Source organism: Equus asinus, chromosome 2 (assembly GCF_041296235.1).
Source record: "Equus asinus isolate D_3611 breed Donkey chromosome 2, EquAss-T2T_v2, whole genome shotgun sequence".
NCBI lineage: Eukaryota > Metazoa > Chordata > Mammalia > Perissodactyla > Equidae > Equus > Equus asinus.
In genome coordinates, this window is record NC_091791.1 from 161222043 (window position 1) to 161237533 (window position 15491).

Below are 15491 nucleotides of genomic sequence, written 5' to 3' on the forward strand. Positions count from 1 at the left end.
AAGTGATGGATGAAACCCCAGGGGGCTACAGGGATGGACTGGCAGAATCCGGCCACAGCGCCTACGTGTGGTTTCGCTGGTGGCTGGCAGGGCTGCCTCTGACGGTTAGGGAGCATCTGCCAGCTGGAGAAATAGGTGTAGGGGTGAAGCAGTTTGCTTCCACACTTGTCTCCACCCTCACAAGTGGAAAGGCTCTGGCCAGGTAGAAAACTACCGTGGGAGGGAAATTCAGAAATGGATTTAGCAGAAATATCCAACTGCCACATGACCGTCCACACATGGGGTGAGAGCCACGCCCCAGGACAGCCTGGCCAGCCTGACTAGGGTGATTTCTGGCATCCACGCCAGTGGCAGATGGAGGCAGGAGGCTCGGTCTCCAGTGCTCCTTCTCCTGTGCAGCACTCACTCCCACAGCTGCCTCAGCAGACTGCTATTTATGGAAACCTTGGTGTGTTTATGAAATTGAACTGTTTCTTTGTCTAAATAAAAACAAAAAGTGGGGATTGGGCTAATAACAGCCAGCATTGTTGGAGAAACTCAATTCCTGCCACATCTTTTTTTTTTTTCTTTTGTGAGGAAGATTGGCCCTAACATCTGTTGCTGATCTTCCTCTTTCTGCTTAAGGAAGATTGTCGCTGAGCTAACATCTGTGCCAATGTTTCCCTATTTTATGTGGGATGCCACCACAGTGTGGCTTGACAAGCAGTGCTAGGTCTGTGCCTGGGATCTGAAGCATCAACCCCGGACTGCTGAGGTAAACCATGCAAATTTAACCACTATGCCACTGGGCCGGCCCCAACAAGTCTTTCTTTTCTCTTCTTACATGATGGTTGTGAGGATTAGACGATAATCCAGGTATGGTGTTAGCACAGGGTTTGACATATGGGAAGCCCTTGGTAAACATTGGCTACTATTATTGTAATGAGAAGTAGAATGTTCTAGCAAGCAGCTTATTCCCCAGCCAATGAAACCAGCAGAGAAGGAAACAAGTGTACACGTCCAAACATTAAAGACAGAGCTGGGATGATGAGAGCTGGCTTAGATGTTCAGCTGCTTGCTTCAGAGCCTGGAGTGGGCCCTGCACCACAGCACACCTCTTGGGGCCTGACAGCCAGTGCCTGCTTGTTGGGCCCTGATGACACATAGTCAATCGAGCCGTTCTTTCTTGTCACCCAGGAAAAGAGCTCCAGGTTGTCTTTGCAGGCTTTTCCTTTCAGGTTTTCGGAGCCTTGTAACCTTGTTCTCAGTGATCCCGACAGCATCCTTGTTCTAGTGAAATGAAGCAAAGGTGGTACCAACTGCACAGCCTGGGCCAGAGAGGCACTAGCAAAGCACAGAGAAATTAGCATGATGAGTTTTCCAAGTCTCCTCGGAGTTGCTGGGTTTGCCTTTCTCCCTGACCTCTGCTAGTAAGGAGTAGGTGTTTGGCCACTTGGTAATGCAGACCAGACTTCCAGCCCAGAGGCAGCCCTGGGGCACAGAGCACAGAGGGCATGAGGCCTTCCACAATAAATCTTCCCCACTAAATCCAGAGGGTGTTATTATGCCATCTGACCCCTGACATAGGAAGGGCTCTTTCTCCACTAGCAATCAGGACAGTCGTCAAAAAGGCCATCAATTGGCCACAGCTCATCTCCCCAACGTAAGTGATTAGCAGTGTGTGGCAATGCTTTGATAATGGCCACTTACTCACCATGGTCGGTAGCTGCCGGAATTATAAGATTTTGTTTTATTTCTTCAATCTCAGGTTTTACTATTAGTAAAAGCAAGCTGGGTAACATCATGATAGGGCCGGTTGGCATTAAAATGTGGTGGTAAAATTCTTGATGTTCATCAATTTAACCTGATGAAGCCATAGGCATTCATTTGCCATTTTAATAAATTAGTACAGTCCTTTCAAGAGCTCAATGGGTCAGATAGACATAGACTCCTAGAATATTAAGCCACAAGTGACTGAACTTGATAGAAGTGAGCAGAGGGACACAGAGAGGTAAAGCAACTTAACCAAGGTCACACAGGCAGAGCTGGAACAAAGTACCCAGCACTCTTGTCACTACCCCACACTTAGGTTCATTTCTTCAACATCAATTTTATATTGTTAACTTCATTTTATTGGTGAAGAAATTGAGGCTCTGGGAAAGTGAGTAATCTGCCTAGCTCAGAGTCAGTTAAAGAAAAAGCTAAAGCTTTATGATTTTCAGGATTTATTTCTGGATCTGTTTCATAGGTTATTAAGAGAGCATCTAAACAGTATAATATAAATTTAAAACATTAATAAAAATAACTATTTTTTGGAATTTGGTGAAGCTATTGAAAGTAAGCAGCTTCAAGATGGTAAAGAAGATGGGTTTAGATCCCAGCAGGCGAGGTTGAATCCCATCTGTCTTTTACATTGTGATGTTTAGCTAGTTCCTTAACCTCTGTGTGTTTCAGTTTCCTTGTCTGTGAAATGAGACTGACAATAGTTCCTAGCTCCTGGGGTGGGGGTAAGGAGAGTAAGAATTCAATAAAATAGTGCTCAGTGTTCTCGTAGTTAGAAGTTTGTACATCTCTCAGCTTCTGAAGTGAATATACAAAGTAGAGGTCATAAGAACTTCATCTCCATATTTATCATTTCAGATACTTGCAGTAAAAAAGAATAGAAAACCCAACTCAGTTAGAATAGCCAATAAGGGACTTCATTGACTGGCGTACCTGGACGTTTAAAGATGGAGCCAGCCACTGGGTTGAGTTAATCCCGTGCCTCTGCTCACTCTCCCCAGACTTCTTGTTCCGTGTTCCAGCTTTGCCCTCAGACTGGAGCAAGATGGTGGCCGCAGTGCTGGGCCTCACGTCCATGCACAACGGTGTCCTAGGGAAAAACGAGAAAGTTTCTTCTGTCCTGGTATTCGAAGCAAGGATCCTGAGATCACCTTCGACTGGAGAACTTGGTCATAGAACTGGTCATGAACCAATGAGTGTGATCTAGAAAGTAAGATGTGCTGGCTGACTTAAGTCAACAGAACCCACCTTTGGAGTGGGGTTGGGTCAGCTTTCACGGAGGAACATGGGCTGTAAGGTAGAGAGACAGATATGTGTACAAAATCAGGGTTCTGTTAAGAAGGAAGGGGGACAAACGGATGCTGGATATGTGATCAGGAATATTCGTTATGCCATGATGCTTATTATCTTAGCATCTTTCATTTACTCAGTGTTTAGATGTAGGCAGTTCTCACCTTGGTCAGAGAGAAAGTAGAGGCCCAGAAGCTGTGTTTCAGGAACTAGAGAGGATGCTGTCTGTGGTCTGTGTACCTTATCTAGTGGGCCATAGCAGCTCTACAATAGGTGCTTTCTGCCTTTAACGTTGTTCTGGTTTGACACAAGCTATGGGCCAGATCCAGACAGTCTTCAGTTATGTCAGCAGCCCTGTTTTTTACTACAGTTGCATCCACAAAAACTCAGTTAACTGAATCTCTCTCAGATCCCAGCTTCTGTGGGCACTTCCATAGTAGCTTGCTCGCCAAGACTCTCCAGTCTGAATTGTACCCTCGGGAAAGGAGTCAAATATCCTCAACCCAGGACTTTGTATCAGTGGGAATATGCTAGTTTCCTCTTGCTGCTGTAACAAATTACTACAAACTTAGTGGCTTAAAATAGTGCAAATTTATGACTTCCGGTTCTGGAGGTCACGAGTCTAAAATGGGTTAGTAGCATTCCATTCTTTCTGAAAGCTCTAGGGAAGAATCCATTTCCTGCCTTTCCCAGCTTCAAAAGGCCTCCTGCATTCTTTGACTAGTGGTCCCTTCTAGCAGTGGTACCAGTCTGACCTCTGCTTCTGTCATCACATCTCCTCTCTGATGCTGACCCTCTTGCCTCCATCCTGTAAGGACCCTTGTGATTACATTGAGCCCATTCAGATAATCCAGGATAATCTCCCCATCTCAAGATCCTTAACTGAATCCCATGTTCAAAATGTCTTTGTCATGTAAAGTAGCATAGTCATGGGTTCTGAGAATTAGGAGGTGAACATCTTTTGGGAGCCATTATTCAGCCTACCGTAGAGAGGAAGAAAGCAGAGGTCAAAATACACTTGTTCTTTGTACTTGGAAACGATCTACCACCTGTTAATGTCTCCAGAGCATTTAAAGCATACCACAAGCTGACTTTTTAATCACCTAGAATTTAAAAATAAGTGTATGTAATTTGGATGCACATAATTATTTTTCTTTTCCCATTGTAAGTGTGAGCATTATAAATTTCTTTCTAAGTTTAAACTAAGTACAGTGGAATTTTGTTGGCTCCCTCTTTTCAATGTAATCAGAACACTTTTTTCCTCCAAACTGACCCAGATTTAAGAACACACTCACAGAAATACAATACCAGCATAGGTTTGGGATCTGTGAGCTGTAGGGATTTGCTTTGCCAGTGGCCACCATCTGCTCTTTGATAGTAAGCATGTGCCTCCTTGCATGATGGCCACTTGGACTGTGATCTAAATTTAGAGATGAAAAGAAAAGATTCTTTCCAGACCCCTGCAGCCTAAAAATGTAAACCTGCACCATGAGAATAAATGACCTTTCTCTTCTTGTAGTTGGCATTGCAAAGCTGGTAATTTGACCATTTCAAAAAGAGTTATACCAAATGTGGTGAGTGACTCTCCAAAGAATTTTCTTATAAGGTTCAAAGAATGGTGGGCTTGGGGTTCTGAGGTCCAACAGCAGGTTTTTACAAAGTGACAAGTAGAAGGAAGTAAACAACTTAACAATAAATAATACCTGGGCTCCCAAACTGATAGGCTAAGACTGGCTCTAATTTAAAGACACTCTAATCCTATCTTCTAATGTGGAACATCTAACTAGTCCAGAAATCAATTAGTGATGTAGCTATTTTTCTTCTAAAGCATCTTTCAGGGCATCAAGTCTCCCTAAACAATACAGTGCCTTAGAAATACTTCCATTCTGAGTTAGCCTGAACAATCATTTAAAATGCGATTACTATATCATATATTTGATGTAATTGCCTAAATGTGACTATCCCTAATCATACTAATTGCAAAAGTGGAGGGAGTTAGAATGTTAATAATAATTTCATAAGTGAACCTTTATAATTATCAAGGAGCCTGGCTGTACATGACTAGCTTTCCAAAAGCATTCTGCTTCATAGGATTTGTTTCATTTCTCCTCAGAAAGCAAGTGCTTGTTTACGTATCTCTCTCTTTTTTGTTTTTGAAAAGAACACTATAGCTTTCTTTAAATCCCAAGAGTTGAACCATCTAGTTCTCTTGCCAAGGCCTTCTTGAAATAGGTATTTCAGTGGATGAAAATCCTAGAGTTGCCACAGAGACAGCAGAAGCAACTTCACATACACATGGTGGAGGTTCTGACTGGAGTAATTAGGGGTGTGTGTGTGTGTGTGTGAGTGTGAGTGAAGAGAGTAAGATGGGGCCGTATGTTATGGCAAATGGCAGATTTAACCTCTCCACCTCACTGCCTTTCTCCTGGAGTCTGTCCCCCTTCAGGAGTTGTGTTTCTTAGGAGTACTAAGTGTTTTTTTAGTCATTAAAGGGCAGCCTTTCCAAAGATGAACTTAGAAAAGCAAGATTAATGAAATCAGTATTTGGTTGTAACTGTTCTTAATGTACCTGTCTCTCTTTGGTTAAGAAAGAAGTTCAAATATATCTCGAGAGTTGACTCCCTTTGCTTTTTTGAAAATCCTACCAAAATTGTCAGCGTTCCCCATTGAAACCAGGAAGAAATATAAAGTATTTACGAGAGGAACTACTTGTGTGAACCATCTTTTGAAGGAAAATAGACTCCAGAACACTCGCAGCGAAGAGTCATGTGTTTTCCATCAGATCATTTCCTACATCCCTCGGAAGAGCTTCTTCAGCATAGAGCTTCTTCGTCCCTGTTGCTTTAGTCTCCATGTAATGTGGACCTATTCTACAAATATAAATAACTTTAGATAAAAGACCCACTGGGGAAAAAAAAGTAAGAGAGGAACATCTGATCATTTCTCTTCTCTGATTTCTTTCTAATGTATGTATTACTATAGAAGTTGTGCCTTCTTGTGAATTGTCTTATTTTCTAAATGTCTTGGATAACACAGTCCTACTCATTATTTTACACTTTATTTCTTATTAAATGCTTCACAAGTATGTATCTCATTTCCCCGACTAGGCTGCTGTGGGTAATAATTGTGTTTTGAAATAGTTTCATATAGAGTACCTAACTCAATATTGGGCACTTAACAGAAAATAGTGTTTGATTAATAAGCTAATTCGGTAGTGACACAACTGGAGGTAACTCAGCTACCTGAGACAGCTACATGACGACGGGCAGAAACTGTGAATGAGATATGTCCTGAGGCCTAATACACATTGCCTCCAGAGCAAAGCCTTCTGTAGTTGACAGCCCTGGTTTCCAGTATGAATAAGAGTAAAGTCATTGCTGAAGAGTCAGCTAATGTCAGGGGCAAAGAATTAAGTGCCTCTCTCTCGAACCTGTCGCCCACTTTTCGCGGTGTGTCCCATTGTACTAACTGGAGAGCGGGCTAAAGAAAGCCTCACAGCCTCAGTGTCAAAGATAGTCTTGCTCTGAAGATGACTGATCTTAAACCCAAACTGAAGAGAGAAGCATTTAGGGCCCTTCAGGCTGGCAGGGAGCCCTTTGGTGATGGATGAACAGTGGCGGGGGCCCTTGCTGACTGCCAGGATCTAATTTTCAAAATAATGGTACTTTAATCCTCACTTTATTTCTCAATGTGAGCTGTCTTGCTCTTTGTATACTCACATTTACTCTACCTCAAATACAGAAACAAACATAGAAAGCTTCCTAAGCTGCAGTTTTCAAGGTTCAGGTCTCAGCTACTTGATTAGAATCACACGGTCTAATGGAACAGGATTCATCTTACCTGGAGGGAAAGCTTTGTTTCCAGCATGGCCACCACCTGAACAGAGGCCCTTTGTATAGATCAGTGATTCTCAAACTTTTTGGTCTTGAGACCCCTTTATGCTCTTAAAAGTTATCAAGGACCCTAAAAAGCTTTAGTTTATATAGATTATATCTGTTGCATTAGATATTTTAAGCTGAATTAGAACTAGAATTTAAAACTAAGAAATTTTTTAAATATTTCTTAATTCATTTAAAAGTAGGAAAAACCTCAGTACATGTTACGTAAATAGCATACTTCTATGAAAAATAACTAAATTTTTCAAAATAAAAAAATTATGAGTGATATTTTTTACATTGTTCTAAGTCTTAGGTCTGACTTAATAGAAGATAGTTGGATTCTTATATCTGGTTAAAAAATAGGAAGAAAATTGGCCTCAAACATATATAGTTGGAAAGGAGAGTAGTATTTTAATAGCCTTTTCAAATAATTGTGAATATTCTTTGATACTGTATCAAAATTCAATAAGCAGTAGTTTCTCAAAAGTTAATTGCCTGTGGAACCTGAAACCATATTAAAGACATTTTTGTACTTGATTATATAAAAAACCATTGATCTATCTTACACGTTGAATGTAGCTTTTACCCATGAATGTTTTTGTAGCATTGTGCATCGATCATTGGGAAATTATTGGTTCACTGAGTTATGCAGAGCTTCCAAATGTTGACACATTTCATTATAAAATATTTTTTAAATCACATTTGTTAACATCAACAATTTAATCAGAAAGGTCTTTAAGTCTTGGGAAGCTGTCAGACTCACAGTGGCAGACAACCATTTTCCAAAATTCTAGTTTTCACTTGAAAGCTCGAATTTTATTATTGGCACAGACACTATCAGTTGTTTTCCTTGAAGTGACAGGCTTGCTTCTTTCATTTTTAAGAAAATGTCTGTCAGTTACTCAAGTCTGATTAACCACAGTTTGTCTGTCATTCTTTTAATTAAAAATGGCATTCTGGGCCAGCCCTGGTGGCCTCGTAGGTTAAGTTCAACATGCACCGCTTCAGTGGCCCGTGTTCGGTTGCCAGGTACAGACCTACACCACTCCTCTATCAGTGGCTATGCTGTGGCAGTGGATCACATACAAAAAGAGGAAGATTGGCAGTGGCAGCAGATGTTAGCTTAGGGTGACTCTTCCTTAGCAAAATAAATAAATAAATAAAAGCGATCTGAAAAAAAGGCAGCATTCTATGAAACAAGAGTCTAGTTCACCTGATGTCTCTCACAATAGCACAAGTGCTTTCCCTCGGGAAAACCTCTGACCTTTGACCTTTGGCAGATTGCTTTAGGCATCCTTTCTTTTGTGTCACACAGAATATTAAAAAGATGTATACTTGAGTGTATTATTAATAAAGTAGTTTTTCTATTTCCTTTAGGACATTCTTATGAGACTGGGCATTTTCCTGGGGATCTGGCAGTAAAGAATAGAGTATCATGCTAAGGCACCAGCAGTTTTACCCACCATTGCTTTTACACCATCAGTGCCCTTATCAACACAGTGAAAAAGGCAAATAACATCTTAGAATTGCTATGAAAATACATTTGGCCTTGCAAACTGCCAAAAGGGTCTTGGGGTCCCCAAGGGTCTGTGAACCATGCTTTTATATTTCTGGTATAGATAATATAATAGTTAACCTTTATTAAACCCACAGTATGTGCCAGACATAGTCATAGGCATTAATTATTTTAATTCTCAGATGTACAGATTTCTGGGGAGCCTACCACATTCTAGAAAAATGTATTCTTTTTAACCTCTCAACCCTGGTACATTGATACTGCTCTGCTGCTGGTTCATGGGAGCTAATTAAAACCTGAGGAATTTTCAACAGCGTTGCTGCCAGGGCTGTAAAGCTCTATTTTCTCAGTCCCAGAGGTGTTGAGACCATTAGAAATTCATTGATTCAGCTTTGGTTTGCTCGGTGGGTGCTGGGTCTCTAGCAGATGTCAGCCCACAGAATATGCTGTGCTTTTCAGGGCTCTTGAAAATGTTTCCTCCCACTCCCCCCGGTTTGCGTTCTTCTCATAGTCATTCTTTCTCTCATTTTCTGGACCTCTATCTCACAATCTGGAACCCTGTGCAACAAGAATGGCCTTAAATGTCATGCCTTCCACTGAGTTACATCTGTCCATCAATAACACAATGATGATGAGTCTTGCTTTCTCCTTTTCTGTCGGGATCTTGGGGCCACGTTTTTTTCACTGAGCTTTAGCCTGGTCACACACATAGATTTATTTGCCCCATCTCTAATACTCCCCTTGAAGGCTGGCCTGGACCAGGAACCCATGGTGTTTCCTATTCCATCCTTTCAAGACTAAAAGGCTGTTTTCTTTCCCATTTGCCCTGTAGTGAAATGTTTTGCTGTTAATGATCCATTCTCAAGAGTATAAACTTTGATTTGTATTTTTAAGTTGGTGTGAGGCTAAGAGCTCACCTAACTCCTGAATTAATCTGAAAGCCAGATTAAGGGGAAGCTAATATTTACTAGATTTCATTATGACTTCGTAAAATTCCCAGTTGAAAAGAGGACGGTCCTTGAGCTGATTAAAAATTCTGATAGTTGCTTTTCACGTGTGGCAGCAACTGTGATGATGTGATGAAATTCTCTGCAGAGAATTTGATTGTTAGTGGTGAGGACCATTACTCTTTTTAGGCCAAATATAGGCTTAAGAGGTGATTGTTCTTATGGGACTGGATAAGCTTCTGTTGAGTCCAAGAGTGTCTATGTTTTTGTCTTGCTTTCATTCCTTGCTGTGACTGTTAACCAGGAGAAAAAGGAACTTTTCCATTTGGGTACTGAGGTGACAAGTTCCTGAGAGGAGCCCAGCCTAGTCCATAAATAACTTTTTCCCTGGAGGGTACAGGTATTACCTAACCTAGCAGATATTAGTCAGCCATCCCTGCCTAGTGAGATCTCTTAGGAACTTCTTTTAGCTGTGCTTCTCTCTGCCTTGGGTATCCTTTTTTCAAGTTTTTCATCTTATGTCTCCCATCTGAACCTAAAACACCCACAGGGTTGACAGACACAGCAGTGAGTTAAACTAATCCTTTACATCTGCATCTCTTTTGGAGCTTTGGTGACCAAGTTCTATTTTTATATCCTTACGATGAGCCAAGAGTGTATGTAGAGCAGACGTCTGCTGTATATAGTGAAATGGAGGTAGAAAACTAGACTGTTAGAAACAGCACGGGCTACCGAAAGCACCGATCTGAGTTTATTCCCAGTCCTTTCACTGATGGACTGCGTGGCCTTCCTCATCCCCTGAGCTCTGCCTTTATCACCAGATCTGAAATAAGGATCTGGGTGTCATCCATACCTCTCAGGAATGTGAATTCACAGAGCCAGACTTGGATGTAATTATGATTTAAGAGCAACATTTCTTGCCTCTGTCATGGCATCTTCTGGAAGTGTGTGTATGGCATGGGGAGTGGTGAGCAGTGCCTCCTTAGCCATTCTGGCAGGGTCCCCTTCTACTTCGTCCTCCCTCTCAGATCCGCCTCTCCTTTCTGATCACCCTTCCACAGCAATGCCAATCAGCACTTTTCAGGGGCCGTTTTGTCCAGCCTCTGAAGGTCCCACAGCTGGTTTGAGTCCCACTTCAACGATCTTTTCTTTACTTGTGCAGCCAGTGGCATTTGTGTGCAACCAGTATGAGCCCCCAAAAATCCCGAATTCAAAGTCATACTGGTTGTTCTCCCTTGATGCTTGTGAGAGCAGTCTGTGATGCAGTGTCAGCTGAATCCTGCCTAAGATTGAGGGCCACAAGTCAGTTCAATGGGTGAAGGTCAAATGTCCAATTGCAAAGGCTTTAGACCTGAAGAGTGTTCTCAGTCCACTTCTCTCCATCTCCTACTGTATTTTTATGTTTATGTCATCTAAACTATCTTTTGCAATTCTCGAATGCATGGTATGGCTAATCAGTTCATGGTATGTGGTATCTTTACAATTCTTGAAGAACAATACCTATGGTTAAGAAGTTCCAGTGCTTACTGGTATTTTACTCTAAAGAGGCAGGGACCAATGTCATCTTCTAATGCCTTCACCCACCCGGAATCAGTCGGTCCCCACAACATCCCATGGCACTTGCCCATACCCCCATTTTAGTATTTATTACCTTCTATTATAAAATAACAATAAAATTTGGTTTTTATAAAAGCAAAATGAAAACATAAAGAACTGGCTGTGAGCACCCTGAAGACAAGGACAATGTCTCCTTTAGTCCTCTATTTCTGGCATTAATTCAAATGTCGTTAATCATAATAGAATATTTAGCACCCTCAATTCAAAATGGAGATATCTTTTCTTGTAGTATGGCTCACATATTTGTCTTTTGATGATGTATTCTACTTCTCTGCTTGTCATATCCCACCCTTAAAAACAAATTATTTTAGGGGGCCTGCCCCGTGGCCTAGTGGTTAAGTTTGCTGTGCCCCACTTCGGCAGCCCAGGTTCAGTTCCTGGATGCAGACCTACACTACTCCTCGGTGGCCATGCTGTGGCAGTGACCCACATACAAAATAGAAGAAGATTGTCAGAGATGTTAGCTCAGGGTGAATCTTCCTCAGCCAAAAAAAGCAAAAAAACCCACAAATTATTTTAGCCTTGACCAACTGAGGATGTGTCTTATAGTTGAATGAAGTGGTTGAAATACACAACTCTCCCAGAACCATGACAACCACAGTACTGGTACATCCTGTTGTCCTTCTAGCGACACTGAAGGAGCTCATCTCACAGACAATGATCCGCTGGGCCCAGGAGGACCAGATCCAGGATGCGGAGCTGGTCCGGATGATGTTCAACCTCCTCCGGAGGCAGTATGACAGCATCGGGGAGCTTCTGCAGGCGCTGCGGAAGACCTATACCATCAGCCAGGCCTCCGTGAGCGACACCATCAACCTGCTGGCTGCCCTGGGCCAGATTCGCTGCCTCCTCAGTGTCAGGATGGGCAAGGAAGAGGAGCTGCTCATGATCAACGGGCTGGGGTAGGTCATTCACAGATAAGTGACAGTCTCTCAAAAGAGCTTCAGGTGAGAAAACTGATTTCCCTTGATATATGGATACTCCAGAATCAAATCCCATAGAATCTCTGTGTGCCCCCATCCTGATTTCACTCCTTATGAAATTATATCCTTGCTAATCAGTCACCTTTGATAATCTGAGAGGCCAGACTCCCTGCTCCTCAGGGGAAAGAGATATTGCCGGAGGAAGTGGAGAGGAACGTTGGAGAAAAGCAGTCACTTAGTTTGAATCTGATGAAAATTGCCCCAGGCGGGCAATGAAAGAAGTCAGAGGAAGGGACAGTGTGTTCAGCCCAACAAGAGAAAAACCTTTTGAGCACTTAATCCTTGACTGGAAATATTCTGAGACTTCCCTCGGAAAAATTGCCACCTGATCCTTCTCTTTTCTCAGGACGAACCTAGAGAGTCATTTTTGTCAGTTCTAAGAGACACCTTTACCCATAACAATAGGTTGTGGCTTTCCTTAGAAGCCAGGTTGTCAAAAAGATAGCATTTTAGACATCAAGAAGATCTCCTTTAATTAGGCAGCACAGCACTTCCATTTTGCAGATGAGAAAACTGAGACCCAGAAAGGTTCACTGACCAGCCCACCGTTTTACTTGATTAAAATCAAAACCTAGAACTGCAGCCTTCCTGCTTCTGGCATTCCATCCCGCCGCCTTTGAGCCAGCAAACCAAGGGAGCATCCACTGCCGAGGCCCAGAAAGGGGACTTTGAGGACCCCTGGGCGGGGGTCCAGGATATGCACATGTTCCTCAAATTCATTTCTAAAGAGGAATCTTATAATAGAAATGAAAAGACTTTTATGGCAAAAGAAAAAAGCTCCAGAATTAGCCTGTCCCCTAGCCCTTGTAGTAGACGGAACTGCAGTAAAAACTAGTGCTTTCTCCTCTTGACAGCTACACCCCTGGGGGAAGGGGACGAGCAGAGGGTCACCACCCTGCAAGGGATTGTGCAGCCAAGTCACAGGCTGCTTCTCTATTTTGATTTGTCTTCAGCTTTATTATGTGAATTTGTATTGAATGATTTAAAAACACAATCTTTTTACATTTTGTTGTTGATAACTTCACTGGGTTTCAAAGACTGCTGTCCAAAAATGTCATTGCTACCTAACATACAGTTACCTTAAGAAAAAGGTGCAGGTATCAGTAAGAAAACTGAAGTGCATAGAGATATAGATATAAGGACAAGAGAATTAAAAATAGAAGGCCCTGAGGACATGGAGGAAGAGAAATTCAGGGATTTGGGCTGCCTTAAATTATTATGAGCGAAAGACCAAAGGACAGCTATTTAATACGTTATTAGAAGGAAATGTCTTAAAGAGAGAAAGCAAGTACTTAATAGAAATAAAAGAACACAAGATATTCCTATTAGCTAAAAAAAGAAAAGACACCCCACATATATTCCAGCTGCCCCAGTGCCGCCTTATTATCTTTTCAGCCATCATATTTACATTACTTCACCCCTAGTGTGTTCGTGTATTGGTGTTCTCATTCCTGAATTCTCATAGCATCAAAATAAGCAAGTCCTGACGCCTCTCTCCGATCCTTACCCTAGAGAGATAATGAACAACAAGGTGTTTTATCAGCACCCCAACCTCATGAGGGTCCTCGGCATGCATGAGACGGTGATGGAAGTGATGGTGAACGTGTTGGGTGCAGAGAAATCTCAGGTAATGCCACAAGGAGAGCTGAGCCAGAACTTGACCCCTGGGCTGGGGCATGTGAAGTGAATGGTTCACAGCCACATGGCTGGTGTCCGTGGCCTCAGTTAGTCTTCCCAGGGAGAAACAGGGACACGCACAAAGCCAGGAAGGAGCCAAAAGGTGGGATGATGCTGAATGGAATTCAGCCAGTGTAGGAGCTCCAGGTCTTGAAGCTTGGGGGCTTTTCTAGCTCATTCCACTGGGCTATTCACTTGCTAAGTCTACTTCCGGTATTCTGCAGCCTTGCTCCTTCCAAGACGGAATTCCTCTGGGTTCCACTTAGGAGCCTGGTGTGTTTTGCGCTGTGTCAGGAGTAAGCTGTTCTAAAGGAGAATGAGATCTTAATAGCGATCCTGGCAGTGCTCCCTCAGGGGTGCGCATTTCCTCTGTGAGCCAAGCTCCCGATGATGTTGGATTTCCCTGCCAGTCCCCACCCCCATCAGGAGCCTACTGTCAGAGGAAGTTCTTGCTGGCAAAGCGAAAGGAGTGAGGAGAGGTCCCAATGGGCATTTATCCCAACTTGCCTGGGGTCCTGCTCAGAGTTAGATAGCTTCTGAAGGCAGTAGATGGGGTTTGTTTTCAGATGTTGGAAATTCCAGAGTGCCAGGGTCCTAGGAATGAGTGATTTCCAAAGCAGCTCCACCAGTATTGACAGGTGGGCATGTGAAGGAAGAACAGAAGCCAAGCTCGCATTCCTTCTCACCCGCTTCCTTCTGATCTCTCGGGAAAATGGACTCTTTCTAGAAGATCCTTTGGCAAATGTCTGGATACCTCAGCAGGCAGGTAGACTTTAGGTTTCTTAGAGCACCTTCCATGATTCTAAAGGGGGAAACCAAGGACTTTCTAGGATCCTGAGCAAGGTTAACACTGCCACTAGGTATTGAGCATTATTGAATCAAAAATAAGACGTGGCCAGGCCCTGGAGATGCTAATTACTTTGTTAAGCAGAGAAGCCAAGTGCAATCAACAGTAATACAAGATGGCATCTCAGGGCTAAATTGTAAGAATCAGTTTACAAGTGCCATAGGAGGCCACAGGAGAGCAATTATCAAGGACAGAATTAATCAGGGAAGGCGCCCTGTCTGAGAGGGGGATGCTCTCTGGGCTTCCACAATGACAGGGGCCAGCCTTTACCCAGAGGACTCCGGTTTGATACACTGCTGGGCCTTCTTTGTCTGTGATCACCCATGCCCCTTTCTGAAATTTCCCATCAGAGTTCTGTCCACTCCCTTCCTAGTCGGAAACAATAGTCTGATGTAGAATAATGCAATTTCACGTGATGTCTGAGGATGCCTGGGTTTCTTATTTGACGTCTGTTTCCTTTGAAAGAAAAGATATTTCAGGAACTATAATTAGCTCTCAGTAATTTGGAAGCCTTGTCTTAGGTTTCCATTCCTGTGAATAAGTCTTAGAATATACTGGAAGTAAGGGGAAAATTCATCTTCCAAACTTCACAGCTTGCAAGACTTCAACCTAAGACTCTTTGAAGTCAGAAATTCCAGAAGGGTCTCATGATAGATTCCTTTCCTTGACACTTGCCACTTCTCCCTACAGATTGCTTTTCCAAAGATGGTTGCTAGCTGTTGCCGCTTCCTTTGTTATTTCTGTCGAATTAGCCGGCAAAATCAGAAGGCCATGTTTGAGCATCTAAGTTACCTGCTGGAGAATAGCAGTGTTGGCCTAGGTATGTCGTCTTATAACTTCCTCATTTGGGCTTAGAGGTTACACTTCCCCTACTGAGCACTTAGGAGGGAAAGGGAAAGAAGCCACGTGTATTTTTAGATATAAGAAGGAACCCTTCCTGATCTAAAAACAAGTGAAATCATGATACCATGTCTC

The 15491-nt window shown here is 42.7% G+C and overlaps 1 protein-coding gene across 8 annotated transcripts in view; it reads left to right on the top strand.

Annotated features, from left to right (window-relative positions):
- The window catches only part of RYR3 (ryanodine receptor 3), a 484911-nt gene that overhangs the window by 333700 nt on the left and 135720 nt on the right, over window positions 1-15491 (top strand). For all 8 annotated transcript variants that reach the window (XM_070503827.1, XM_070503874.1, XM_070503852.1 and 5 more), the window contains exons 39-41: window positions 11638-11911; window positions 13505-13619; window positions 15207-15336. In XM_070503827.1, the coding sequence (XP_070359928.1) occupies window positions 11638-11911; window positions 13505-13619; window positions 15207-15336 (519 nt within the window). The remainder of the gene's footprint in view (window positions 1-11637; window positions 11912-13504; window positions 13620-15206; window positions 15337-15491) is intronic.